The sequence below is a fragment of the Vidua chalybeata genome, chromosome 9, assembly GCF_026979565.1.
Source record: "Vidua chalybeata isolate OUT-0048 chromosome 9, bVidCha1 merged haplotype, whole genome shotgun sequence".
In the NCBI taxonomy this organism is placed as follows: domain Eukaryota; kingdom Metazoa; phylum Chordata; class Aves; order Passeriformes; family Viduidae; genus Vidua; species Vidua chalybeata.
Window position 1 is genome coordinate 5,707,887 of NC_071538.1, and position 27,255 is coordinate 5,735,141.

The 27,255-nt window shown below is 56.1% G+C and overlaps 2 protein-coding genes across 5 annotated transcripts; one reads left to right on the plus strand and one right to left on the minus strand.

The window, feature by feature from the left end:
• Window positions 1-1,361: 1,361 nt before the first annotated feature.
• Window positions 1,362-21,241, plus strand: GNG12 (G protein subunit gamma 12). 4 transcript variants are annotated; one of them, XM_053950743.1, is made up of 5 exons: window positions 1,362-1,436; window positions 8,916-8,973; window positions 17,256-17,372; window positions 18,164-18,334; window positions 21,057-21,241. In XM_053950743.1, exons 3-4 carry the CDS (start codon window positions 17,277-17,279, stop codon window positions 18,287-18,289), a joined length of 222 nt encoding a protein of 73 aa, XP_053806718.1. In that variant the 5' UTR covers window positions 1,362-1,436; window positions 8,916-8,973; window positions 17,256-17,276; the 3' UTR covers window positions 18,290-18,334; window positions 21,057-21,241. The 4 variants fall into 4 exon arrangements, with proteins under 4 accessions (XP_053806718.1, XP_053806716.1, XP_053806715.1 ...); XM_053950741.1 differs by lacking the exon at window positions 21,057-21,241 and having other exon boundaries at window positions 17,253-17,372; window positions 18,164-19,198; XM_053950740.1 differs by lacking the exon at window positions 21,057-21,241 and having other exon boundaries at window positions 18,164-19,198.
• Window positions 21,242-21,282: 41 nt separating this feature from the next.
• GADD45A (growth arrest and DNA damage inducible alpha) lies at window positions 21,283-23,237 on the minus strand. The gene is made up of 4 exons (XM_053950739.1): window positions 23,124-23,237; window positions 22,939-23,040; window positions 22,633-22,846; window positions 21,283-22,011 (listed from the first exon to the last, which is right to left on the minus strand). Exons 1-4 carry the CDS (start codon window positions 23,165-23,167, stop codon window positions 21,898-21,900), a joined length of 474 nt encoding a protein of 157 aa, XP_053806714.1. The 5' UTR covers window positions 23,168-23,237; the 3' UTR covers window positions 21,283-21,897.
• Window positions 23,238-27,255: the final 4,018 nt, after the last annotated feature.

Sequence of the window (27,255 nt, forward strand, 5' to 3'; positions counted from 1 at the left end):
GGAATCCCTGGCAAGCTCCAGGGAACCCCGACGAGCTCCTGCTCGGGTCAGGTGCTGCCCTCCTGGGAGTGCTGCGCTCCCAGATAGTTAATTAAGGCTGGCTAATTAAGCTCTCGGTTAGGACGGAATGGTGGGAAGCTGCTGCTTTAGCCCGCGAGAGGGCAACGCTTCCCGCCTGGCTGGTGGCCACACTCGGGAAAACCTGATTCCTGTGCTTTTAAATAGGAATCGAACGAGGAATTCCTTCCCTTTTAACAGTCTTCCCAAAGGCTTTGTTTGGGTTTTTTTTTTTTGTTTTGTTTTTTTTTTTGTTTTTTTTTGGTTTTTTTTTTTTTTTTTTTTTTTTTTTTTCACTGGGGCATAATGCAGGACAAGGTCCTCCTGTGCATCCCTGCGTTCCCAGCTGGAAGGGCAATCGAGAGGAGCCGGGCAGACTGCTGAGCCCATCTCCTCTCCCATAAAAGCTGCTGTGAGACAGGCTGGAGCCGGGGCAGCAGCAACCCGCCTGTGCTGGCATCGGGCAAAACCATGGAAAAGGGCGAGGAGAGGTTTTCCTGCTGCTCTCAGGACAGGGATGCTCCGTGGGGACGCACTCTGGGCAGAGGCGGTGATGGGGATGAGCGCAGCTTCTGCCCCAGTTTTCCTGGAATTCTGTAGAATCCCAGACCGGCTGGAGTTGGGAGGGATCTTAAATCCCATCCCATTCCACGCCTCGCCGTGTGCAGGGACACCTTCCCAGGTTGCTCCAAGCCCTGTCCAGCCTGGCCTTGGACGCTTCCAGCGATCCAGGGGCAGCCACGTGTTCCCCGGACAGTCTGTGCCAGAGCTTCCCTCATTTCCCAGCCCTTCTCCCTCCTGCGGCTCCCAGGCAGGAGCCCGTATTTAAATTTCAGTCCACACCCTCCCTCCCCTGCCTCTGGAGACAAATGTATTCCCAGGTGATCCCAGGATCAGAGCCCCGCAAGCACAGGCACGCCGGGCTCGTTCGGGCAGCAGACAAGCCTTTGCAAATACCACACCTGCCCCTCCCTGGCGACCGCCGCAACCCCTAACTCCCCAAATTCCCAGGATATCCATGCTCCAGCGCCTCCATCCCGCCGGATTCTCCCCCACCGCCACCCCCAGAAGCCCCGCGTGTTGCTCCCATCCCTCGGGCGCACGCTCTTCCCACTCAGCACCAGCGCCCTGAATCCACTCTCGGGAACGGGACAAGCGGGATTTGGCTCTGGAATTCTGCACGGCTTTGGGAGAACCACGTGGCCACGCCCACCATTCGCATGACCACGCCCATTCGCCCAATGCCCCGCCCCGTTCAGGGCGGGCGTGGCTACGCGGAGTGGGCGTGGTCGATTGGGAATTAGGGCGTGGCTTCGCTCGGTGGGCGTGGCCTCCGCTCCCGCTCCGGTCGCCCGTGGAGACACCGGGAGCGGCGCTCGGTGAGTACCGGGAGCCCGGGAGCCCGGGACAGGGGGGTTCCCACCGGGAACAGCGAGCTCCGCCGCCCGGCACAGCGCGCCCGGCACCGCGGGGCCCGCGGGAAGCGCCAGCCCGGCCCCTTCGGCAGCCGGGCCTGGCGGGGCGGGCCGGGCCCGAGCGGTGCCTGGCTGCTTCTGGGCTTGCTTTGGAGTTTTTTATATATATATATATATTTTTTTTTTTTAACCGATTTTTTTGTTGTTGTGCTGAGGAGGGTTCCCGGCGGGAGGCAGCGCGCGGGGTGCGGTGTGGTTCAACAAGTGGCGTGCGGCGCGGGAATGAGGGAGAAATCTGCTTAGTTGTGTAAAAAAAAAAAAAAAAAAAAATCCGCTTAATTAGGCAGAAATAATTCTGAAACAGGCAATTTCTTCTTCCTTTCCTTCTCCTTCCCTCCAGAACTTCCCCCGTGGCACCGGTGGACACCCAGAGCTGGCGGCACCAACTCCACGGGGGCCGCCCCAGCTTTCAGCTAAATCCTTTAAATTTTCCCAGTTTTAGCGTTCCCAGCCGTCGGGCCGTGGGTTTTCCGCGGAATCGCCGAGCTCTGCTTGACGGAGGAAGTTTCCCACGTGCGGGGAGTTGTGGGCCGAGTGTGGGAAGGAGGTTAATTAGTGGGAAGCGTCATTATTCCAGGAGGTTTCGTTTTGATACTGAGATTACACACCCTGTTGCAGTAATAGGTTTGCTTGGAATCATGGAATTGCAGAACATCCTGAGCTGGAAGGGACCCACACAGATCATTGATCAACTCCTGGAAGTTTTTAGTTCCTTTAGTAACTTTAAAATTGTGATTCTCTATTGCAAGCTTAAATTCTTTACTTTTTTTTTGGGGGGGGGAAGGGGTTTGAGTGTATATTGTGATTTTAGGAAGGAGCTGGAGCTGTGTCCGGAGGGGTTTAAGTTGGATTTTGGGAAAGGTTCTTCCTGCAGGGGGTGGTGGGCACGGAACAGATCCCCAGGGAATGCCAGAGCTCCCTGAGGCTTCCAGAGCTCAGGGAGGCACAGGGTGAGATTTTGGGTTGTCCTGTGCAGGGCCAGATGATCCTCGTGGGTCCCTTCCAGCTCAGGATATTCCGTGATTCTATGACTTAATTAGTGTGGCAATTGGAAAGTGCCAAAATGGAATTCCCAGCAGTTTGCCAGGCGATTATCCGGGGTTTTAATTGGCTCGGAACCCCCAGGACCAGGGGCACGTTACTCGTGTGTGTGTCTGGGGTGTAAATTGGTTCAGAAATTCTGAAGTATTTCAGTAATTCTGCGAGTAGAGGGTGAGTAGTGGACAGTGGCAGGATTTTGTGCTGCTCGGTGCCACTAAATGAGCTTGAGGGATTCTTGAGGAGTTAATGACTCCTCAATCCCGTATTTCAGGGATGCACCACAGCATTTGGGATATCTCTAATCAAGGAGCAATCAATTCCAGAGAGGAGCAGTGATGCTCTGATGCTGAGGGCAAGCTCATTCCATAATCACCCAGCTGATGGGGGGATTTTTCCTAGAAAGATTAAATTTTCCTCTTGCCCTGAAGGAGCTTCTTGGGCTCCCAGGCAGCAGAACAACTGATCTCTCATGTCTTGCTGGTGTTAAATCAAATTATTGACTTGTGCTGTAGGGTTTTAGATATTTTTTTTTTATTTCAAACGTAATGCGATAACTTTTTAAGTACTGAAAGTTCTTAAGGTGTTAGGTTCTGTTGCTAAAAAGACTCGGGGCATTTGAACCAGATTCATGTGGAGCTGGGGTGACACAGTAGAATTATGGAATCCCAAATGGTTGGGGTTGGAAGGGACACTTTTTACTGTCCCAGGATGCTCCCAGCCCCAGTGTCCAGCCTGGCCTTGGGCACTGCCAGGGATCCAGGGGCAGCCCCAGCTGCTCTGGGAATTCCATCCCAGCCCCTCCCCACCCTGCCAGGGAACAATTCCCAATTCCCAATGTCCCATCCATCCCTGCCCTCTGGCAGTGGGAGCCATTCCCTGTGTCCTGTCCCTCCCTGCCTGTTTAAAAAAAAAAAAAAAATTCCCTCTCCCTCCTTTTTGCAAAGGAGCTGCTGGGTGCTGAGCGGGAGATGCCGAGCAGGGGGCTGGGTGGGGTGGGAAGGTTCTCCTTCCCTGGACACAGCTCCCCGAGCCCGGCGTGTCCCTGCGGGACCCGCATCGCTCCAGGGATCCGCGCTGCGGCCCCAGAACCGCTCAGCCTCCGCCCTTTCCCTCTGTCCCCTTTGCCGGAGCGGAGGTGGCGGCAGGGGGGCGGAGGGAATCGTTTCCAAAGGTTCGCACTCGTCGAGGGAAGCACCGCCACAGCCCTGGCCCGGCCGCGGATTGCGGGGAGGGTTGAGTTGCTGCAACTCCATCTGTGCTTACACAAAGCCTGGGAATGGGGGAAGGCTGCTGCCTCCTGGCACAGAAACAGCCCTGAGCAGCGGCAGGGGCTGGGGTTGATTATGGAATAATTAATGGAAACTCCGTTAATTGGGAGGGGACACCCCCAGTTCTTGAAAGTCGCCGCGCGCTCGCTTTTTCTTGGGAAATGGGAGCTGCAGATGCGTGGTGACTCCAGGGGTTCCTGCTCTGCTGCAATTGTGCAGCTGTTTGGTGAATTTTGCACTGTTACACAGCTGGGGCTCGTTTTCCCAAACCTCAGTGGTTCCCCCTGCACTCAGTGTTGGGAGCTCTTGGTCCCACATCATTTCTGCTCTCGGGAATCACCTGGGGGGAGTTTGGAAGGGTGAGACAGCACTGATGACACAAAAAAAAAAAGGAAGTTGAAGCTTCCATTCTGAGTTTTGCAAGGATTGATGAGAAAGAGCAGAGGCTGTGACAGAATTCCTCAGGGGTGTGGTGGGATTCTCCATGGGATTTTAGGAAGAAGCAGGAAGGTGGGAGTGTGGTGAGGGTACATCCAGCCCCTGGAGAGACACGTGGCTCTGGGGCATGAGGGAATGCTGAGCCCCTTTCAGCCAGGTGTCCCTGGGGAGGAGAGGAGCCACTCCTGGATCTTCTGGGGTGTCACTGGAAGATGCCTCCAGCTCTGGGACCCTCAGGAGAGGAAGGACTGGGAGCTGCTGGAGGGAATCCAGAGGAGGCACCAGGGATGGAGCAGCTCTGCTGGGAGGAGAGGCTGGGAGAGCTGGGAATGTTCACCTGGAGAGGAGAAGCTTTGGGGTGAGCTCAGTGTGACCTTGCAGGGCCTGAAGGAGCTGCAGGAAACATGGAGAGAGACTTTGGACAGGGATGGAGGGACAGGACAAGGGGCAGAGATAGATGGGATACTGGGAATTAGGAATTGTTCCCTGGCAGGGTGGGCAGGCACAGGTGCCCAGAGCAGCTGGGGCTGTCCCTGGATCCCTGGAATGTCCAAGGCCAGGCTGGACACTGGAGCTTGGAGCATCCTGGGACAGTAAAAAGTGTCCCTGCCATGGCAGGGGAACAGAACAAGATCTTTAAGGTCCCTTCCAACTCAAACCAGTTGGGATTGTGTGAAAGCTGAGACCTGGGGTTCAGTGTGCCCCAAATCCCAGCTCCCTGGGAGCCCCAGGCAGCGTGGCTGGGGCTGGATCACAGCTTTGGGATGTTCCTGGACACCGGCAGCTGAGTATTTTTAGTTGTGTTCCTTTGAATATTTGGTAAAACAGGCAATGTGTTTATATTCAGCTTCCTGTGTCCGTATCAGCGTCTTGGCATGTGCTGGAGTTCCAGAGGGAGGAGGGAAAGGGAAGAAAGTGTGTTGTGAGGATTATTTGTGCTGCAGCAGCTGAGGCCGCTGGGATCAGCTCCTTGTTTAAACCCTGGGCTCAGCTCAGGCTTGCTCCCCCTTTGTTTTCCCCCTTTGTCTTCCCATCCCTTCTCCCGTGCCTTCCCAGACCTGCTGTGCAGGGATGGGTGAGTTTTTGGCACCCTTTGCTGTGGGATGTGTGATCCAAGGCCTCCTGCCCCGCTCTGACACGCGGCACCAGCCCCCAGCCCTGCTCTGGGCTCTTCTCCAGCCTGGCTCTCGGGGCGTTTGCAGGTGGACAAGCCCATCTCAGTCCTGCTGGGAAGGGAGCAGCCCGAATTCCCAGCCTGCATTCCCAGGCTGCTGCCCTGATCCAGCTGCTCTGTGCCATCACCCCCCGCCCTCCAGAGCCATTCCCTGTGCAGAGCCAGTGGGAGCACACGGGGGAGGTTTTGTCTGGTTTTCCCATCTAAAGGAGGGTTTTCCTTGTGCCCAGCCTCCCCCAGAGCCCATAACCAGGAGGTTTCCTGGTGCTGTAAGCTGAGGAGGGAAAAATTCTCCCTCCCACTTTGCAGGAGAATGCCAAGGGGACGCCCTGGGACCCAGCCCTTGCTGCCTGACCCAGGGAAACATCGAGAACTGGTGGTTACCATAGAAAGGGAAAAACAGGGCAGGTTTGGATGAGATATTAGGGATAAATTCCTCCCTGTGAGGGAGGTGAGGCCCTGGCACAGGTGCCCAGAGCAGCTGTGGCTGCCCCTGGATCCCTGGCAGTGCCCAAGGCCAGGCTGGAGCAGCCTGGGACAGTGGGAGGTGTCCCTGCCATGGCCAGGGGGGTTGGGATGAGGTGAACTTAAGGTCCCTCCCAACCCAAACCAGTCTGTGATTCTGTGGTTGCCGTGAATAATTTTGAGCAGATCCCAAATTACATTTTCACCTCTGTAGCTTCAAGCCCCCTCCCAAAGTCAGGGATTTTGGTCTGAGCTTGGAGCTGGGGTCAGCAGAAAGTGTCCCTGACCTTTATGGAGGACCATCCTTTTCCCAGCTGAATCTGGTTCATGTTGCTGTAGAACTTGCAAGGGATTCCTCCTGCAAAGCAGGGATGCTCCAGCTGGAGCTGGAACTCCTGCAGTGCAGGAGGAGCTGGCTGGTGCTGCCAGCCTTGGCCAGGGGGACTGGGACCCATCCAGCTGTGGAATTTCCTCAGCCCACGTGCCCTTCCCTGATTTATTCCTTCCCCAGCAGGGCCCGGCCTCCGAGTGGAGGCTTTTGCAGGGGGGGCATTACTCCAGCCTCAAACTATGCCAGCAATGCTGGGTTTGTGGGTTTTTCTGAGTGGTTTGATAGGAGCTTTGATTAGGCAGGAATATCAGTGTGGCTCCGGGCTGGAATTACTGCTCACATGAACCAAAGATGGGCTCGGGCTGGCTGGTCCCTGAAGGTCTCTCCCAACCCAAACCATTCCGGGTGCTCCCTGGTTGTTTTGACTGTGTTTTTGTCCCCCTCAGGATGCACAAGTCAATTTTAAAATACTTAAAGTCGATGAGAAAGAGCAGAGGCTGTGACAGAAGTCCTAAGGGGTGTGGTGGGATTCTCCATGGGATTTTAGGAAGAAGCAGGAAGGTGGGGGGAGCAGTGGGGGTCCCCATGGGAGGTGGGAGTGTGGTGGGGGTACATCCAGCCCCTGGAGAGACACGTGGCTCTGGGGCATCCAGCATTCCCAGGGGATGCAGCATTCCCTGTAGGAGCCCTCCAGATGGGCTCGGGCTGGCTGATCCCTGAAGGTCTCTCCCAACCCAAACCATTCCGGGTGCTCCCTGGTTGTTTTGACCGTGTTTTCGTCCCCCTCAGGATGCACAAGTCAATTTTAAAATTCTTCTTATTTTCCCCTGACGGTTTCCAGGGGGTGTGAGCAGGTTGGGACGTTGCACAGATAAGCAGAGCAGCAGCTTTTCCATTCTGGCTTTGATTTTGTGCAGCAGCCACACGTCCCTGGGGGAGGTTACGTGTCACGTTGATTTATTTTGGTTTCCTTGCTGGATGTGGACAGGACAAGCCTGGCACGGGGACAAGGACTGTGGCAAGGCAGACTGTCCTTAACACAATTTATTTTCCTCCTCCACACAATGATCTGACCAGCACTTGTTAGAAGTGTGATCCCGTCTCCAGCACGGGAAGTAGGGTGTGATTATAATGGGAATACTGCCCCTGCTGCCTGTTGGAATCTGAAATGCAGGGAATTCTCAGAGCTTTGGGCCTGGAAGCCAGAGCTTAGAATTAAACCCAGGATTTGACCTGAGACCTTGGGAAAGGCTCCCAAACTGAGGTGCTGGAAGGGAGAATGTGGATTTATAGTTTAAAGCAGAGACATGTTAAGCTAAATAAAAGGAAGTTTAGAGTTTTAGAGTTTAAGATAGAGAAAAAATAAAAGTAATTACAGAAGTAAACAAAGAGTTTAGAATGCAGCACTGTAGGTTTTTGTGCCATAACATGGTTGGCTAAGGAAGCTTACACTGTAGCATGAGTCCATTTAAAGATTGAGTCAAAAACATAAATATCCTTGTTGATAGTGTTTCATTAATCAATAACTCCTTAAAAAGTCTTACAACTAAGAGTCTTGAGACCTTCTAAACCATACTGTAACAATATGAGCCAAATTCACCCTTCCTGCCTGTGTAGAAGATAAGAAAAATAAACCACGTCATCAAAAACAATTCAGAAGTCCCATCTCAAATTCCTTCCAAAATTCCCTGCAAGTAAATTGTCACTGCCTGCCTGGCTCAGGACCATCCCTGGGCAATTTCAGGTGGGTTTTTCCCTCCTTCTCCCCTGGGAATGAGGGAAGGGGGTGGCTGTGGGCCGGGCACGGAGCAGCTCCAGGGCTCGGTGCCAGGGCTCCAGCAGCCCCTGGCAGTGCAGGTTGGATCCATCCCAAAGGCTGAATTGCCAGGGGCAACCCCGGATCCGGCCGTGCCCTGGCTCTGCCAGCTCAGGAAGTGCCTCTGATCCCCCTTCCACACTGGGAACCTGCACTGGGAATCCCAGGAGAGTGTCCCGCGGGAATTGCCAGCCCCTGTTGGACCGGGAGGTGTTGGAACCTGACCTGTGTCTGTTTGCACACCTGTGTGTGAGCTGCAGGGGTTGTGCAGCAGCACAGCCAGGAGAGTGAAGGGAAAGGTGATTTTACTTGTAAATCCCCTCCCTGCTCCAGCTCTCACAGAATTCCCATCACCTGATGGTTCCCATCACCCTCACGGGGCTGGGCGTGCTCACCTGGGGAGGAAAAGGCTGCAGGGAGAGCTCAGAGCCCTTCCAGGGCCTAAAGGGGCTCCAGGATACGAGGGCTGATACAATTCCAGGTTTCTTTCTGGGCGTGCAAGGCCCCCACAGGGAATGTGAGCTCTCAGATTTGTTCAGGCAGTGATTTACACCCAGCTGTGAGGACACATCACTGGAGGCTGACAGCTCCGAGTCTCCGGGGGCAAAATAATCCTGGAATGGTTTGGGTTGGAAGGGACCTTAAATCCCATCCAGTCCCACCCCCTGCCTTGGGAGGGGACACCTTCCACTATCCCAGGCTGCTCCAAGTTTGAGGTGGATTTTCCAATCTCAAATTAATGTTTTTGTGATTGGCATTAAGCCACAAGTGCCAACCCCCCCCTCCAAAGAAAGCTTTGACTTTCTTGCACTGTGACATCCTTGTCATTTTGATTTTATTCTTATTTCAGGATCATTACACCGATAACATCAAGGCAAGCTGGACAGGGAGCAAGTCTGCCTATGTAGGTGAGTTTCCAGTCCATGCTGGTTCTTTTATTCCATGCAAAATACAAAGCAGCACGACAGGTCCCAAGCCCTGATGATTTAATTTTATTCTGGAGCAGAACAAATATAAAGTCCTTGGCAGGATTGCTGACGCTTTTCACCTCGTTCTTTTAACTGCCTGACTGCTTTTGGGTTGAGTTTAGGGGGCACAAAAAACTGCTTTTCCCACAGAAATTAAGCTTTTCCTTGTTTATTTCTCTGATTAGGGGACAATTTTTACCAGCCTGCAAATCTTCATCATTTCTGTCTTTGCTGTGCTACACGTGTTTTGCATTAAAAAATGCAAATTATTCTATGTTCCCCCCCATCCTTAAAAACAGGCACCTGGATAAATTCCTGCAGCCAAGGAGGTGGTGAAATCCTTCCCACCTTCCCAGTTCCTGGAGCTGAGCCCCGTGGGGCTCTCCCCAGAGCATCCCTGGCTTTATCTGTGCCAGACAAAGAATCTGCTGAAGGTCACAGAACCTGGGGCCAGGCTGGAGCTTTCAGCACAGCCCTCTCCTGCTTTGCAGCCTGATTTTCATGCAGCTGAAAGTCTCCCTGCAAATGTCTCTTTGGAGTTTTTCCCTCTTTCCCTGTGGGGAGGAACAGGGACCTGCTGTGGAGAGGCTGCCCTGCAGTTCGTTGCCTTTTCCAGTGGCTTCAGGCTGATGTCTTTAAAATAACACTGCTCAGATGTTTTCCAAAGTTACCTTGATCTAAAAGTCGCTTTTAAAAGTGTGTGCTAAAGGTATAAAAAGTGAAGTCAGGAGAAATGCAGAGGAAAGCAAAAGCAGGTTTTTCCACTGCTCCTCTCCCAGAATGTACATTGGGTTTGACAGAATCCCACAGTGGGGGCTGACTTGGAAAATCAAAGGGAGCTGCAGCCCAGTTTGATCAGCAGGATGGTGCTGGAATAACTGAGGAAGGGGAGGTTATGGAGGAGCACAGCCTTAATTAAACACCCAGAACACCAAGTCCAATTGAAGATCTTGGGAGCTGTCTGTTTCCTTTCATTTCACATCATTAAGGATTTTAATCCCCAATTAAGACGCTGGCAGCATTATTTGTAATTAAAAAAAAAAGACCTGTAGTGTAGAATCTCTCATTACTCTCAAGTGTAAATTCTCTGAAGGAGGAAACATCACAAATGGATGTTCTGTGCTTCAAGGGGCTTTGATTCTGTGTTTGCACTGACAGGCACCCTGTGCAAACCAGGTGGATCTGCCTGGCCAGAATTCCCAGCTCTCATCCAGCCCTGGCTGCTGCAGCTCCTCCAGGAGGGGGGTGGCAGCAGAGCTGGGCCTTGCTGGACCTTTTCTGCTGGAAAATTGGGTTTGAAATCTGAGCTGCCTGAGCTGTGGTGCATCCCAGAGCAGCCTCCCCATTCTCCCCAAAACCACTGCAAGCCCTGCAGCTGCCAGATGCTCCAGCTTTCCTTTTCCAGGCTGTGATCCCTGGGGGAGGATCCTGTCTGGGGAGGATCTTGCTTTCTTTCACCTAACCTAAACTTTCTCTAGCTCGTATAAAATATTCGTGCCACGACTGTAAATCTCACCTGAGTCCTGCTTAAAAATCCAGTCCTGCTTAAAAATCCAGCCCTTCTCACCTGCTCAACCAGGGAGCTGCTACTCACAGCTTGGTTTGGGGTAGATGTGGAAAAATCCTCCTCCTTCCCCGTGATGGGAGCAGGGAGGTCATGGGTGACCCCTGTTGCCACTTTTCCTGGGATGTTTGCCCTGTGGATGTTGTGTTCAGTCTGCAAAGGGCAGGAGTGGCTCGGGGTGCTCCCAGAAATCTGTGGAATATTGCACCACTTGTCTCTCTGCTCGCTGTGTGGGGAATAAGGATTGTGAAATTCCAGAATTTGGGTTGGGAGGGACCTCAAAGCCCGTCCAGTGCCACCCCTGCCATGGGCAAGGCCACCTTCCACTGTCCCAGGCTGCTCCATGCTGGCCTTGGACCCTTCTAGGGATGGGACAAAAGCACCATCAAGAGAGAACCGACCCAAAAGCATCTCAAATCCCTGCTTTACTGCACCCTCAGCTCTGTCTGCTGGCTGAGGGCAGGACCCCGGTGCTTTCCTGCTGCCCAGCTTCGTTTTCCATTCTCTTTGGCAGAAGGAAAAGATTCCAGCGCCGGTGCTTCCACTGGGTGTCAGCACGGCCCCACACCGGGCCAGCAGAGCCCTGGGCTTTCCCTTGGGCTGCTGGAAAAACCAGGCTGGCAGCATGGCTGGGGCAGGGAGCAGCTCTGCCGGGCTGGGATGGGCTGCTGGGCTGGAACTGAGTTGGAATTCCTCCTCTCCTCTCCTCTCCTCTCCTCTCCTCTCCTCTCCTCTCCTCTCCTCTCCTCTCCTCTCCTCTCCTCTCCTCTCCTCTCCTCTCCTCTCCTCTCCTCTCCTCTCCTCTCCTCTCCTCTCCTCTCCTCTCCTCTCCTCTCCTCTCCTCTCCTCTCCTCTCCTCTCCTCTCCTCTCCTCTCCTCTCCTCTCCTCTCCTCTCCTCTCCTCTCCTCTCCTCTCCTCTCCTCTCCTCTCCTCTCCTCTCCTCTCCTCTCCTCTCCTCTCCTCTCCTCTCCTCTCCTCTCCTCTCCTCTCCTCTCCTCTCCTCTCCTCTCTCCTCTCCTCTCCTCTCCTCTCCTCTCCTCTCCTCTCCTCTCCTCTCCTCTCCTCTCCTCTCCTCTCCTCTCCTCTCCTCTCCTCTCCTCTCCTCTCCTCTCCTCTCCTCTCCTCTCCTCTCCTCTCCTCTCCTCTCCTCTCCTCTCCTCTCCTCTCCTCTCCTCTCCTCTCCTCTCCTCTCCTCTCCTCTCCTCTCCTCTCCTCGACACCTCAGCTCTCACTGTGCCTCCAAATCCTCTGCAGCACTTGGGCTGAAAATAGAGCCAGGCACACTGAGGTTCCTCTAACAGATTCTTCCACTGAAGGCCTAAAAAATCAGAGATCAGATCTAGGGAAGGTCACACTTCCAGAGGCTTTGTGCTGCTCCTGTGGAATTGTTTCGGCTCTGCCTGTGGTTGTGCTCCGATGCCTGCTCAGAACTGAGTTCTTTATTCCTGCCCCCACCTTCAGTGCCAGCAGTGGCCTCCTGCCTTGGACTGGGAGCATTTTCAGGTTCTGCAAGTCATGACAAACCCTGAGCTCCCCAGGGTGCCCCGTAGGAAAACCAACCCCCAGCATTCAAGTCCCGACCAGCCCCGGCTCCCGCAGAGCTGCTGGGAGCGCGGCCCGTGCGGAGCACCCCGAGACCATGGGAGCCTCACCCCACACCTGCCCTGCCCCTGGAGTGGGGCACGAGGGTCAGCCCAGGCTCTGGCATCACCCCCTGCTCGTGCCACCCCTCCAGGGGCCCTGGGGGTTCTTTTTCCCTCTCCTCCATAAGGATTTCCCTCAGCTTGGTGCCATTCTGTGCATCCCCTCTTCCTCTTCCTCCTCCCAGCACCTTCCTGCCCGACAAATCCCTGCATTTGCAGGAGCAAAATTTTATTCCTTTTATTCCTGTGAGCTCTGGGGGGTGTGAGTTGCTACGAGGAGGCAGCTGGAGCTGGGATTTGGGGGTTGCTGGTGTTATTCCCAAATTGTTTGCAGGGTGCCAGCTGAAGGCAGTGGGGTGAAAGCGTGCCAGGGAAGAAGGAGGGAGCAGAATGGTTTTGCAGGCAAGGCTGTGAAGCAGCAGCCAGAGCCTGTGTCAGTGGTGGTGACAAACCAGAGCCAGCTTCAAAGTCTCCCAGCAAACAGCAGGGAATGGGAATGGTGTCACTTGGAGACCTGCAGCGCTCGTGTGGAATTCCTGAAACTGCTAACTCGAGCTCCAGGCTGGGAATGAGCTGGGAGCAGCTCTGAGCTTGTCCAGCTGCTTGTTTCCCTCTTTCCCCCCTGTTGCTGTGTATTTAAGAGAAGTGGGATCATTCCCATGGTGGAGATTGTTCCTGGTTTATCAGGCAGCAGCAGCCAAACATTTCCGGGCTGGAGCTGCCCCAGCACGGATTCCCTGCAGCAGCAGCAGTGACTCCTGGGGCTCCCTCCTTCCCTCCCACCCCATGGGGCTGCAGGGTGTGCAGGGCACCCACACCAGGGGGAGCAGGGTCAGTGGGGGTGTTGGGAACACCCCGTGTCCTTCTCCTGCCCTTTCCTCCTTTCCATCCTCCCCAGCAGGGCTCCAGTGGCTCTGGGAAGGGAGAGGCCTTTGGAACCTGCATTTGCAGGTTAGCTGTAACTTTAAATCCCTGCTGGCAGTGCTGGGAACCCCAACCAGGGGCTGGGAAACCCAACCAGGGGCTGGGAAACCCAACCAGGGGCTGGAAAAACCCAACCAGGGGCTGGAAAAACCCAACCAGGGGCTGGAAAACCCAACCAGGGGCTGGAAAACTCAACCCAGGCCTGGCGGGGTGTTACACGGGTGGGTGCTCTCGTTGTCACTGGTTTGTGTTTTGCCCAGCCTGCTCTGTTGATCCAAGTTTTGATTTGTTCACCTCAAAATCTGCTTTATTTCAAAAGAAACCGTTACAAGACACCTTTGAGGGCTTATCCTGCTGCCAGCCTGGCTTTGCTGCTCCAGTATGAGCTGGCTTGGCATAACTGGAGCAAACTGGGAGCTGTGTTCCAGGCAGAGCTGCTGGGATCTCCTGCAGATCCCCAGCCCTGCTCTTAGCAGTGCTGATTTAATTGCCTTTCACTCAGCAGGTGCCTCACAAGTCCTGGATCTAAGAGAGTAAATAAGACAGTCCAGAGTTTAATTATCCCACTGGAGCTGGGCTTTGGCAGGCAGCCCAGGCGGATCCGGGGATCTGCTGCGTGGCAACCTCACTACCTAAAGCCTGGGGAAAGAAATAGGGCAAGGCCTGGAAAAACAGGGCTTTTCTGTGGAAGGGGGGCAGCTCCACCTGTCTGCAGGTGTTTCAAGAAAGGACAAAGTGCAGGTGTGTGGCTGCAGGAAGTGCACGGGAAGTTTCCTGTGGTTTTCTCTTTTTCCCGGCAAAGTGCAGCTGGTGGGAATCCTCCTCTGCAGAGTTCAGTGGGTAAATGAGGAATAAATCCTTCCCTGGCAGGGTGGGCAGGCCTGGCACAGGGTGCCCATGTTGGAGATGCCCTTGGATCCCTGGCAGTGTCCCAGGCCAGGCTGGGTGGGTTTGGAGCACCTGGGACAGCGGGAGGTGGCCCTGCCATGGCAGAGGGGGGACAGGGGAGGCTGTTCTGGGTCTGATCCTTTTGTCTCGTTTTAGGCTCTGAGTCCAACCCAAGGGAGAGTTGCAGCCGTGCCTGCAGCTGCTCTGGGCTTTGGGAATCTCTGTCACCACCACCCTGGGTCCTGCTCAGCTCTGTCACACCCAGGGGACTGAACTTGTCACCACGTGTCCCTGCAGGGAACCCCCTCCTGCCTGGAGCAGCGTGAGGTCACAGCAGAAAATCCTGCAGTGCTCTGGGCTGGAAAGGACCTTAAATCCCACCCAGTGCCACCCCTGCCCTGGCAGGGACACCTCCCTCTGTCCCAGGCTGCTCCAGCCCTGTCCAGCCTGGCCTGGATCACCAGCCACGTTTTGGTTTAGGTGGTGAACGGAAAAAAACTTGTTGAAAGTTCATTTTTGGTGCATTTAGCACCAGAAGGAGGAGCTGTGACTGGGAGTGCTGGGACACGAGAGATCCCAAAGGGAAAGTGTAGGGCATGGGGGAGGCTCTCAGGGCTGCCTGCTGAGCACCAGGGATCATTTCCTAGAAATCAGAGCCCTGCCCTCTCCCACTGAGGGGTTGTTTCTGCAAGGAGCAGCTGCTTCTCCTGGCAGATCCTCCTAGCCCAGAAAACCCTGCCCAGGGCTCTGAACCCCCACATTCTGCAGGATTCTGGCACCTCCAGCTTCAATCTGGGGAGTTCTGGGACGTCCAGGGTGCCCTGGGAGAAATCCCATGGCTTCAGCAGCTCGGATCCATTGCCAGGAGCTGGGAAGGAAAACAGATTTATTGGGAGCTGACCTAGTTGTTGTAAATCTCCCTGCAGAAGAGATTTAGTAATCTTAGGAGGGCTATTAAAGCTCGTGTTTGTTTGGAGATGGGCAAAGGCAGCAATTTAATTTTCAAATCTTACGGTTTGGCTTGTTTTGTTTTGGTTTGTTTTTTTCCAAACATCTCATTTATTAACAAAGCTAAGCAGCTGGGAAAATAAGCACTGGAACTTTCCTAAGGAGGTCAGTCCGTGTAGGGTGGGAAGGGATCCAGAGAATCCAACAGCTCCAGTGGGAAAAGGGGGTTTGGGGCTGGGGGAGGGAAGGCTGAGTGTGACCCTTCCCCAGTTAAATGAGAGGATAATGGTTTATCTCTTAAATATTGCAACTTTTTTAACCTCCTTAAAAAAAAAAAAAAACAGTACTAAAATTGGAGAAATCAGCAGCTCCTGACCTGTCCTCTCAGAGCTGCATTTGTTACTGGGTAACAATAAATTGCTTTTTGTTGGGTTTTTCCCGCTGGGGTTGTTGAACATTGTGAGGGAGACGTGCAGGGAGTTTGGGCTCAGTTTGTGGTGGATCTGTGTCCATGTGAAACAGCTCCTCGTTGTCCCAGAGATGAGGGGCTTGGGGCTGTGTAGCTGGAGCCCGTGGGCAGAGCCCCTGCTGAACCCAGCAGCTCCTGTTGGAGTTTCCTGCTGGGAAAATTCATTTTTCATCTAAAGGGGCTCCAGGAGAGCTGCAGAGGGGCTGGGGACAAGGCAGGGAGGGACAGGACACAGGGAATGGCTCCCAGTGCCAGAGGGCAGGGATGGATGGGACATTGGGAATTGTTCCCTGGGAGGGTGGGGAGGGGCTGGGATGGAATTCCCAGAGCAGCTGCGGCTGCCCCTGGATCCCTGGCAGTGCCCAAGGCTGGGTGGGACAAGGCTTGGAGAATCCAGGGCTCTGCAGGGGGATCTCTGACCCTTCCCTGCAGGAAGTGAGTTTTTAGTGGCACCAAATCTGAGGAGGGCACGTCCCTCCCCCAGCATTCCTGCCTCTCGGGAATTGCTCTGCCCAAAGCTTTTCCAAGGAATGTCCCCTGCACACGGGGCCTGGGAGCAGGGGAACGCCGTTCCCAGCCTGCTGGGCTGGCACGGGCACCAGCTGGAAAACAGCCCTGCTGCCAGGCTGGGGCACAGAAACCTGAGCCCTGCAGGGGCTGCTCCCAAAGGTCAGGAGCTGCCTCGGCTCCTGCAGGGCCCCAGGGGCTCCAGCCCAGGAGGGGCTCAAACACACACAAACACAGCTCCCCTGGCCTCCTGGAGCTGGGCAAAACCAGCAGAGCCCTGCTCCAGCCCGGGATGCAGCACGGGGACACGGCCAGGCCTGGGCTGAGCTCTTGGGATTCCTGCAGACCTGAAGAATTTGGAGTGCCAGGCTGGTTTGGTTGGGAGAGAGCTTAAAGCCCATCCAGTGCCACCCCCTGCCATGGGCAGGGACATCCCCCACTGTCCCAGGCTGCTCCCAGTGTCCAGCCTGGCCTTGGGCACTTGGGACTAAGCCTAAGGTGGAGACCAGCCTGGGGTGCTGGGATCAGCCCATGCCAGGATGTGATTTCTCCCCAGGATGTTTCTCCAGGCCTGGCACAGCTGTGACCCCATCCCTGGAGGGATTTAATGCCCTGTGGATGTGGCTTTTGGGGACACAGGGCACTGGTGGCCTTGGCAGTGCTGGGCATGGTTGGACGGGATGGGCTCAGGGAGCTTTTCCCACCCCAGTATCCTGTGCCTCCCTCCTGGCTCATTCCACTCCTGGCTTTCACCCTGCTGGGCTCAGGAGCTGTCCCCTCCCTTGGGACAGCTCCTGGGGACGTTGTGGCTTTCCAGAACCCTCTGGGATCCCTGGAACCCCAGGGGAAGCTGCAGGTGGGGGGATCCAGTGGCCCAAGCTGTGCCGCAGAAACCTGCACAGTGTGGGAAATGAATGTGTGGAGAATTCTCCAACATATAAAATAGTCAGCTTCTGGTTGTGATGGCGTGAATTGTAACATCTGTGTTGTCTCACCCTTCCTATGAGACTGAGAATGGAGTAAAAGTTTTTAAAACACCTCTCAGTTGGTCAGAAAAGGGCTTAATCTGACAGCACAGCAGCTCCCTGCCTTTCTCTGGAGTGTGTTTGACCCCCAGAGCTGTTTTTCAGCTGATTGGTCCTGTTGGATACAATAATAATAATAATAATAATGTTTAAAGATCACTTTTTGCAGTGTGTAGCCTGTGTGTAACAGCAGGTCAGGGTGCTGTGCTGCCTTCTGGGATAACAAACAACAGCTCCCTGTCTTCCCAAGCAGAGCCTCCCTGCTCCACTGAAAATGTCAGGCAAGACAGCCACCACCACCAACAACATCGCCCAGGCCCGCAGGACCGTGCAGCAGCTCAGGATAGAGGCCTCCATCGAGAGGATAAAGGTGAGCACAGCCTTCTTCCCCCTCCTTTTCCTTGTTTTTCCCCTCCTGGCTGTAGGACAGGGAGATAACAGTGTGTGTGTTTTGTGTCTCTGTGCACCCACAGCTCAGCGTTCCCCCCCTACTCCAAACTCAACAAATCCAAATAAATCCACTTCTTGTGGCCCACCCAACCCTGCCCTCTGGCAGTGGGAAGCTGTTCCCCCTTGTCCTGTCGCTGCAGGAGAGGTGAAAATCCCTCTGGAATTATTTTGGAGCCCTGTGGGAAGCGGGTTTGTAGAGAATGCTTAAAGTCTGACAGAAGGCTCACATAGTGTGTGTTTGTGTGTAAACTTTGAGATAAGAGATGCTGATTTAGAAATGGACAGGGACAGACGCTGTTGAGAGAGAAAGGGAACTAGAAACAAGTTTTGGGTTTTGTGGATTGGACTGGATACTGTGGAGAAACAGAACTGTGAAAGGTGGACTCAGGAGGGGTCATTTTAGATGATTGGCTTTAAGGTACTTACGGTGCAGTGTGGCAAAAGTTGATAGGGTAAGGAACACTTACAAGGTGCTGTAATTAGGGAACAGCTGCTTCTGACTGTGCCGGTGAGAAGTTTGTTTGCAGCTCCCTGCGGGGGCCTTTGCCTGGCATCACAGCCGGCCCCAGGGAGCGCCGGGCTCCATCCTCACCCTCACTCCCTGTGGGTCAAAGCAGCAAACCCTCGGAGCGAGTCCATCCCCCAGCAGCCCTCCCAGCGTTTTGCAATCCATCCCCTGGCAAGCCCCGCTGTGTGCTGGTTGCCCCGCAGGTGTCCAAGGCCTCGGCAGACCTCATGCTGTACTGCGAGGAGCACGCCAAGAAGGACCCGCTGCTCATGGGCATCCCGGCCTCCGAGAACCCCTTCAAGGACAAGAAAACCTGCATTTTGTTATAGGGCAGGGCCAGCTCCTCCTCCTGCCCAGCACCGCCGCTCCCCCAGGTACCTGCAGCCCCCGGGCACTCCCTGAGCCTGCCCAGGGCATTCCCTGAGCTCCCCGAGGCATTCCTGCTGGTCCCTGTCCCTCTCTTAGGAGCTTTCCCACTCGATCCCTGTCTGTCCTGGCCGAGGGAATGGGCTCCAGGGTCCCTGCACGGGGGGTCCTGGTGGCATTTGCCAACTCCAGCACGACCAAAGTTGCCTGAGCTTTGCAGATACAGCAAAGCTGTAGAGACCTGATGGAATCACTGGGTTTACATTTTATAAAATTATGGATTTTTTGTTTTTTTGTTTTTTTGGGGGGGGGGGTGTTGTGCCTGTGCTGGCAGCACCTGTTTGTGCACGGGCATGCTTAAAGTGCATTTTCTAGCAAAATCTACCTTGCAAAATGATTGTAGCAGCTGCTGGGGAGCTCCAGGGAGCTCTGCCTCAGCCTTCCTCCTGCTGGCCTCTCAGCCCAGGGCTTTTAAAGGATGAAGTTGGGAATCAGAGATGCTCCCCCTGCTTTCCATGAGTTGGAAAAGCAGAATTTCCAGCTTGGATTCTGCTGCGTTTTCTTCTCGAATTAAAAAAAAAAAAAAAAAACTGTGTTAGTAGAAAACACACCCTCAAAGAAATGAAAAAAGAAAGAGAGGCTGGAAGTGCCCTGGCAGAGCTGGAGGAACGCTGCCCTCGCTCCCAATCCCAGCTGGGTTCTGAGCAGGGAGTCAGAACTTGACTCGTTTTTATAAAAAAAAAAAAAAATCCATTTTTAAACAGGAAAAATGCCAAATTAGCTCCAGCTTGTGGTTATGCATTTATAATTGAGGGCCTTTCCATCTAGTATATATTTTATATATACATGTAATAAAAAAGTCTTTCTCTGTGTGTGTGTGTGTATAGACATATAAACCTTATATATTAACAGCAAATTTTGAAGGGTTCAAAAATAATCCTGCCTTCAGCTGGCTGCAAATGTCCTTCTGTGCAGGCAGCTGAAGTCATCTGCCACAACCCTGCATTTCTGGGAGGATATTTGCAGAATTTGTGAACCACTTGTCACTTACGTTGCGTATTTGTCCTTTCTATATGAAATTATAGACCCACTTTTGATATAGAATAAAACAATTCAACTTTGTTTGGCAAATCTCTTGGGCAGAGCTCCGAAAATCAGCCTGACAGAGAAACCTGCTGCTTACCCCGTGCTTGCCTGCAGATTATTTTTGTAATCAGAGCACTTTTTCTAGTGGCAGCCGAAAAAAAAAACCCAACAACGTGGCTCTGCACTGATTCCTTTTCACCGTGTCTGTTTGCCACACACCTGGCCAGAATTAATGAGCTCTGTTAATTGCTCAGCGTGGGCTGAGGGGAGTCCAGCTGTGCCCAGCTGTGCCCAAGAGCCTCCTGCTCTTGGTCCTTGTTTTTCCCAGGGAGCTGGGAAGAGATTGGAATTTTTTTTTTTGTTTGGTTTGGTTTGGTTTGAGATCCCTGCTGTGGCTGCAGGGATGTTCTTGGTGTCTGCCCTTCAGTCAAGCTCGTGGCCAGGGTGCTGATCCTGCCTGGTGACCCAGCACAGCTGCCCAAGTCTGACAGCGTTTAATTTTTGGTGAAAAAATTAAACACCAATTTTGAAAATACAATAATGCACTGAAATCTGGAGTGGTTAGGTTTGCTCTTCGCTTTTTGCCATCAATACCCCCAGAAAGAGCAGAGATGGTAAAATCTGGGGAAATGCAGGCTCTGCCCTTGTAGATTTTTTTTAAAAAAATAAGTGAAGCCATTGCATCCACAGGTGCTGGGAGAGAAACCCGTGGTGAGACCCCCCCGTGGTGCATCACTGGGGCTGCCCCTCTTGTCCTTGGCCAAGCTGGCTGATCTGGGGAGAAAAATGAGAATTTGTGTGCTGATCTGGGGAGAAAAATGCGAATTTGTGTGCTGATCTGAGGAGAAAAATGAGAATCTGTGTGCTGATCTGGGGGGAAAAATGCGAATCTGTGTGCTGATCTGGGGAGAAAAATGAGAATTTGTGTGCTGATCTGAGGAGAAAAATGAGAATTTGTGTGCTGATCTGGGGGGAAAAATGCGAATTTGTGTGCTGATTTGAGGAGAAAAATGCGAATCTGTGTGCTGGGCCAGGTTCCCCCAGGACCCCCCACTTTGTGGTGTGGGGTCAGGGCTGGGGGTGACACTGGGAGAAACCAGAGGGGTTTGGATTGAATCTGAGCTTGGAGAAATAAACCTGCTGCTGCTGCTGCAGTGTCCCCAGGCACAGGGTGGGACCTGGGCTGGGGACAGGGACAGGGTGGCCTCGTGCTGGAGCATCCCAGGAGTGGGAGAACAGGTCCAGCCTCCCGTCCTGGCACAGATCCCGCCAGGGCTGGGGACAGAGTGACCCCGTGCCCCTGCTGGGGCACACGAGGGTGTCCTGGGGGGGGGACAGCGTGGTGTCACCGCTGTCCCCGGGCAGTGCCAGCAGCAGGGGCTGGGGGGTTGTCCTGCCACGGGGAGAAATGCCACCTGTGCCAGCCCGGCTGCGTCATTAACGAGGAACTGGGAGCTGCCAGCCCCGGGCTGGGGGTGCAAACAGATCCCGGGGCTGTGCAAGGAAACCCCGGGCCAGGTTTTGCTCCCCCAGGGAATCAGGATTCCCACCTGCCAAGGAGGAGCTGCAGAAACCTCGGCAGCAAAGCCCCTTTTTTTTTTTGGCGGTTTTGTTTGTTTATTTTAATTTTTTTTTTTTTTTTAGCGCCTGCTGTAGCAGCGTTCAAGCAAAATAAATAAATAAATAACATTCCCAACATTTCCTGCAGCACATGGGGCTGCTTCGGCGTTTAATTGCTTGGGAGGGGCCGGGAATGAACCCACACTGGAGCTGCACAACAGGACCTTGCCCATGGCCAGGAGGAAGCAGCTGCTGCTCAGCCCTTGTGTCTGCACTCGTGGAGTGAGGAAATAAAAGCCTGGGCCAAAGGTTTGATTTTACACTTTATTTCAAAAAAAAAAAAAAAAAGAAAACACAAAACAAGAACACCATAACCCCAGAAAACACTCGAATTTCAAACAATTATATTAACGGCACTGCTTTTGCAGCCAACTGGGAGAAGATTCGTGGTTGCAGACCAACTGCTTGAGGGCGTTTCGGTTCTCAAACCTCCAAGTATAAATAATTTTTCCATTGATATCAGAAAATAACTTATTATTATTATTATTATTATATATCTTAGCATAAAACGTGAGAATTACATCCCAAAAATACAACAACATTGCTGGCAAAAGGCCTCGATTAACCTTGTTTGCTCGTTAAGGTGTTTAAAGCAGGAACTTTAAGTGGCACTTAAGGACAGAAGGAGTGAGGGGAGTTCTCGGGAGGGCTCCAGGGCTGGGCTCATCCCTGTTCTCCTCAGCTCCAGCCCCACTGCAGCCAAACCCTCCCCGCCCCCCACCAAATGACATCAGTTTTAGCTTTATTATTTTATATCTATTTTTCGTTGTTGCCGTCGGGTTTTTATTCTCCCTCCCCTCCCCTCCCGGAGCCGGGGCAGGGAGTTCCTTCCTGAGCGAGAGTCTTGCGGCGGCCGGGCCCGGGGTCACCGCTCCGGCAGGTTGATCACCGGCACCCACTGGTCCAGGTACCGGCTCTCCCGGCAGAAACACATCAGCTGACTCAGCGCCGGGTCCTTCCACTGCGACGCCTGCGGGTTCTGGAAAGGGGACGGCAAAAAGCTCCAGCACGGCAGCAAAAACAAGCCGAGAGCGGCGGGGGGGGGGGGGGGAAGCACAGCAGAAAGCGCAGGAGTGTGAATCATCTTAAATTGCTGGCGAGGCAAACAAACAAGTCAGGCCTGGGAGCATGTGAGGAGTTTAGCTTTGGACTCTGGGGCAGAGTAGGGAAGGGGGAAAAAAAAAAAAAAAAACCAGGAGGGAGAGATAAAAGTGGGGGGAGGGAGGGAAAAATAGAGGGAGGGAAAAAGGGAAAAATAAAGAGGGAATGGAGGAAAATAAAGAGGAAATGGAGGAAAATAAAGAGGGAATGGGGGAAAATAAAGAGGGAATGGGGGAAAATAAAGAGGGAATGGGGGAAAATAAAGAGGGAATGGGGGAAAATAAAGAGGGAAGCTAAGGAAAGAAAAGACGGAACAGGAGAAAGAGCGGAGGAACAAAGGAGGAGGATGGGGAGCACACAGCAAACGAGGGGCGCACGCAGCCGGTGCCCTGGCCGCGGGTTCGAGCCCCGGGCGCGGCGGTTCGGGGGGGGGGCGGTCCCGAGCGGCACCGGGGAGAGCCGCGGGTGTTCCCCCCCGGCGGCGGCAGCCCGGGCTCACCGTGACGAGCACGCAGTGCAGGTCGGCGGGCGGGTCGGGCCCCGCGGCGGGCAGCAGCAGCTCGGCCAGGCGCGCCGGGTTGCTGACGCGCAGGATGTTGATGTCGTTCTCGCAGCAGAAGGCCCGCAGCAGCGTGAAGTGGATCTGCAGCGCCGCGTCCCCCGCCTCCTCCTCCTCGGCCGCCAGCAGGCACAGCACCACGTTATCGGGGTCCCTGCGGGACACCGCCGTCACCGCGGGCGCGCCGGGGGTTGGGGGGGGACGCACGGGGAGGTGCGGTGGGGGGGGGGGGGGGGTGGCACTCACACGTTGAGCAGCTTGGCCGCCTCGTAGACGCCGAGGGTGAGGCTCCGCTGGCTCAGCGCCTTGCTCAGCACCTCCTCGAGCGCGTCCCCCGCCTGCTCCATCCTGCGCCGGGACACGCGGCACCGGCCGTCACCGGCCGCCCCGCGCCGCTCCCCGCCCGGCCCCCGCCGCCCCCCCGGCCTCACCTCCCGGCGGCGCGGCGCTCCCCGGGCAGCTCCTCCAGAGTCATCACGGGGCCAAGGCCGGACAGGGACACGGGCAGGGGCGGACACCGCGCTGGGGTGGACACGGGCAGGGGCGGACACCGCGCTCCGGCCGCTCCGGCCCCGCCGCCCGCGCCGGACAAAGGCGCCCCGCGCGCGCTGCCCCGCCCGCCCCGGCCAACCCGCGCCGCCTCGTTTGCATAGCCCCGCTCCCATTGGCTGATGCAAATGAGACCACGCCCACGGCATGCCGAGTCCGGCCGGGACCGGGAATGGCACCGGGACAGTGACCGGGAATGGGACAGTGACCCTGCCATGGAACAGCCTGCTCCCAGCCCCAGGGGCCAGCCTGGCCTTGGGCACTGCCAGGGATCCAGGGGCAGCCACAGCTGCTCTGGCAATTCCAGCCCAGCCCCTCCCCACATCCCAGGGAACAATTCCCAATTCCCAATATCCCATCCATCCCTGCCCTCTGGCACTGGGAGCCATTCCCTGTGTCCTGTCCCTCCCTGCCTTGTCCTCAGTCCCTCTGCAGCTCTCCTGGAGCCCCTTCAGGCCCTGCCAGGGGCTCTGAGCTCTCCCTGGATCCTTCTCCTCTCCAGGTGAGCACCCCCAGCTCTCCCTGGATCCTTCTCCTCTCCAGGTGAGCACCCCCAGCTCTCCCTGGATCCTTCTCCTCTCCAGGTGAGCACCCCCAGCTCTCCCTGGATCCTTCTCCTCTCCAGGTGAGCACCCCCAGCTCTCCCAGCCTGGCTCCAGAGGGGCTCCAGCCCTGGGGCAGCCCCGGGGCCTCCTCTGGGCTCTCTCCAGCAGCTCCAGGTGCTGCTGATGTTGGAGCCCAGGGCTGGGGCAGCTCTGCAGGTGGGGCTTCACCTGGGAGGAGCAGAGGGGCAGAATCCCTCCTTGCATGGATGCCGTTCTCTGCCTTCCCTGCCCCCGCAGGGGTTGCACTCTTGCAGTGCTCCCCTGTGCTCAGACTCAGCCTCACCAACTTCAAACACAGGGCCAGTGTTTGCCACTGCCCCATCCCCAGCAGTGCCCAAGGCCAGGCTGGAGCAGCCTGGGGCAGTGGAAGGTGTCCCTGCCACGGCAGGGGCGCCACTGGGTGATCCTTAAGGTCCCTCCCAGCCCAACCCAGTCTGTGGTTCTGTGATCTCTCCCTTTGCAGCTCTCCAAGAACTTGGTGCTCCTCCGGGGAGCTGCTGCTGCTCCAGATGTCCCGTGTCAGCCCCGAGACCTCCGGGCAGGATTTCTCCTGATGGCTGCTGTGTCAAAGCTTCCTCAGCTGTTGCACCCAAACCCCTCCACCCTCCCACAGCCGCTGCCAGAGCTCTTTCCCAACCTGGCTGTGGGCTGGCACGTTCCCACCGGCTCCACGGGCTGCAGTCAGGACCCTTGGTGGTCCCTCACGGAGGTTTGGCAGCGTGTGCTTTAAAGCTTGGCTTGTGTCAGTGTTTTCCTGCAGCTCCTGAACTGCAGGGGCCGTTTTGCACAGCACAATGTGCACAGTGATGCCAGCTCCATGCAGCTCCTGCAGAACCCCTGGGGGAAATGGGATATCACAGAATCCCCGCTTGGGAGATGGGATATCACAGAATCCTGGAATGGTTTGGGTTGGAAGGGACCCCGGGGATGGTTTTGTTCCAACCCCCTGCCATGGGCAGGGACGCCTCCCACCGCCCCAGGTTGCTCCAAGTCCAGCCTGGACCACTTCAGGGGCATATCAAAGCGTTTCTGCGGCAGAGTAAAGAGGGTGATTTCTGTGCCCCCCGGCTGTGTTGGCTCCGGGAGGAAACCTCGCAGGGCTTTGTTCTGCCCCCCCGGCCCGGCTCTGTCCTGTCCTGCTGCTGCAGCCTGGTGAGACCCGACACGACTTAACGAAGCCCACGGCGCCGGGGGAAAGGGAGAAAAGCCCTTTTTGCATCAGGTGGAGGGGCGGCAGATGGCCGGACCGCAGCAAAACAGGTGGGAGCATTGTGTGGTGACCCTCCGAATTAAGTTCGCTTAATTTGCTCTATCTCTATTAGCAACTGCGGCCTCCGCTCCGCGGCGAGGGCTCTGCCTGTGGCTCCGCAGCCCCATCTGTGCCGGCCCCAGAGCTAAATCTGTCTCGGAGGCAGCTGGGAAGCAGCTGAAGCCTCTTTTCCCCCTCCTGGGCGGCGGCAGCTCCCGGAGCCGGCGGGCAGCGCTCTGAAACTGCGCTGTCCCGGCGGCTTTCCCGGCTGGGCGCAGTTTTTCCCGTGTCTCCCTTTTCCCGAGGGGCGGCGGGGATGCCGGGTGCCTCGGCCCCGCCGCGGGGACAGTGGTGGCCGTGCCGGGGATGTGCCGTGGCCGCCGGCCTGGGCAGCCCGGGATGGAGCCGGACCCGCAGTTGTCCCTCCGTCAGCTCCCAGCTGGCAGCTGCTGCTAAACCTTCCTTTCATCGCCTGCCAAAAGCGGCCGGGGTGTTTGGCTTCCCCCCCCCCCCCCCGCCCTTTAATCCTGACTTTCATCATTCTCTAGGCCGGGCCTGCCCTCCCCTCCGTGTTTGGCATCGCAGGGTCGGGGCTCAGGGGCTGTGTCGGGCTCAGAGGGGGCTCAGCTCTTCCCCCCACTTGGCAGATCCTCACCCCCAAATGTTCTCTGGGCTGCGGGGCTGAGCTGCCCGTGGTCGGAGGCAGCTTGGAGAGCAATGGGTTAACCCCCAGGGATGTGGGAGATGCCCGCTGGAGCCCTCGGTGGGGGAGGACGTCTGGGCCAGCTGCAGAGGTGCTTCCTGCACGTAAGAGCATCATCAGCTTGTTTAATTTCAGTTTTTGGGAAGGAGACCAACCATCAAACAGCGTCAGTGAGAGGTGACAAAGCCCCATCCCTCCGGAGCCCCCGGCAGCCGCCCGGGGCCCTTCCCGGGGGTGCCTCGGGGTGGTCCCGGCCCCTGGGCCCCCGCAGCAGTGCCAGGGGCTGCTGCTCCCTTTCCCTTGGCTCCTGCTGTCCCTCGTTGGGGTGTCCCCGATCCCCTCCCTCGTTTCCCTGCCTTGGCCCGTCCCGCTGCTGCGGAAAATCCCGCCGTGTCCGTTTGCTGGGACGCCCCAGCCGTCCCCTGGGCACCCCGCGCTGCTGTGCCAGGTCCAAGAGCCGCCGTGCCCCCGGTGCCGCCCGTTCCGTGTCACCGAGCTGACCCCGCGCCCCGGCTCCCGCAGTGTCCAGGCACATCCGCCTGCCCCGGAGCAGATCCCCCGGCCTCTGGCACCCAGGGAACTTCGGCTTGGCCTCCCCGTGGAGCAGGGCAGGAGCCTGGGATTGCCCCAGGATCCGCCCGCCCTGGCACCATCGCTGCCGCGTCCCCTCCAGCACGGGCAGCACAAGAGCAAGAGGACATTTTCCCCCTTTTCCTTGGAGTCCCTCCAGCCCTGCTGGGGCTAAAAGCGGGGTTCAGCTGCAGCCACCCCTGCTGCTGTTCGGGGTTTGGCTTTGGCCAGCCCGGGAGCGCAGGGCACAGCCTGGGCCCGCCTGGGTTTGGCTCTGGAGCTGGGCACGGTGCCCGCAGCTTTCTCAACCGCCCGGGTCACGGCAGTGCAGCCGAGAGCCCGGCTCGGCGGCACGGAGCAGGGCTGGCACTTCCCTGGCACGGGTGTTCTCCTCCTGCCTGGCCCAAGCTCCCTTGCAGGCTCCTGAGTGCAGGGTCAGCTCCCCCAGAGGTGGGAGGGCAGGGGGCCGGGGGGCTGGGGATCTGGGATGTGTTTATCCCAGCCGGTTTGCCCGCGCTCAGCACATTCCTGCAGCCCTCCGTGGTGCTGGAACACCGCCGAGAGGGAGCCGGCTCTCCCTGGCTGCAGCACTCCGGGCTCGCAGCAGGAGCTCTGCAAACAGGGAGCACGAGTGGGAGCCTGGGAGTGCTTCCGTGGCTTTAAACTGAAGGAGGGGAGATGGAGATTAGAGATTAGGAGGAAATTCTTGGCTGTGAGGCCCGTGAGACCCTGGCAGCTGTGGCTGCTCCATTCCTGGAAGTGCTCAAAGCCAGCTTGGACGGGGTTTGGAGCAGCCTGGGATAGGGGAAGGTGTCCCTGCCTGCTCCCCAGGGGAGTGGGACTGCCTGAGGTGGAAGGTCCCTTCCAGCCCAAACCACTCGAGGATT

Bases quoted from the DNA above. Each gene is read 5' to 3' on its own strand.
- GNG12 (XM_053950743.1), top strand. From the start codon at position 17,277: ATGTCAGGCAAGACAGCCACCACCACCAACAACATCGCCCAGGCCCGC. The intron at 17,373-18,163 runs GTGAGCACAGCC...GTTGCCCCGCAG, and splicing joins CCTCCATCGAGAGGATAAAG to GTGTCCAAGGCCTCGGCAGA.
- GADD45A (XM_053950739.1), bottom strand. From the start codon at position 23,167: ATGACTCTGGAGGAGCTGCCCGGGGAGCGCCGCGCCGCCGGGAG. The intron at 22,847-22,938 runs GTGAGTGCCACC...GGTGTCCCGCAG, and splicing joins GCGGCCAAGCTGCTCAACGT to GGACCCCGATAACGTGGTGC. The intron at 22,012-22,632 runs GTGAGCCCGGGC...TCCCCTTTCCAG, and splicing joins TGCACTGCGTGCTCGTCACG to AACCCGCAGGCGTCGCAGTG.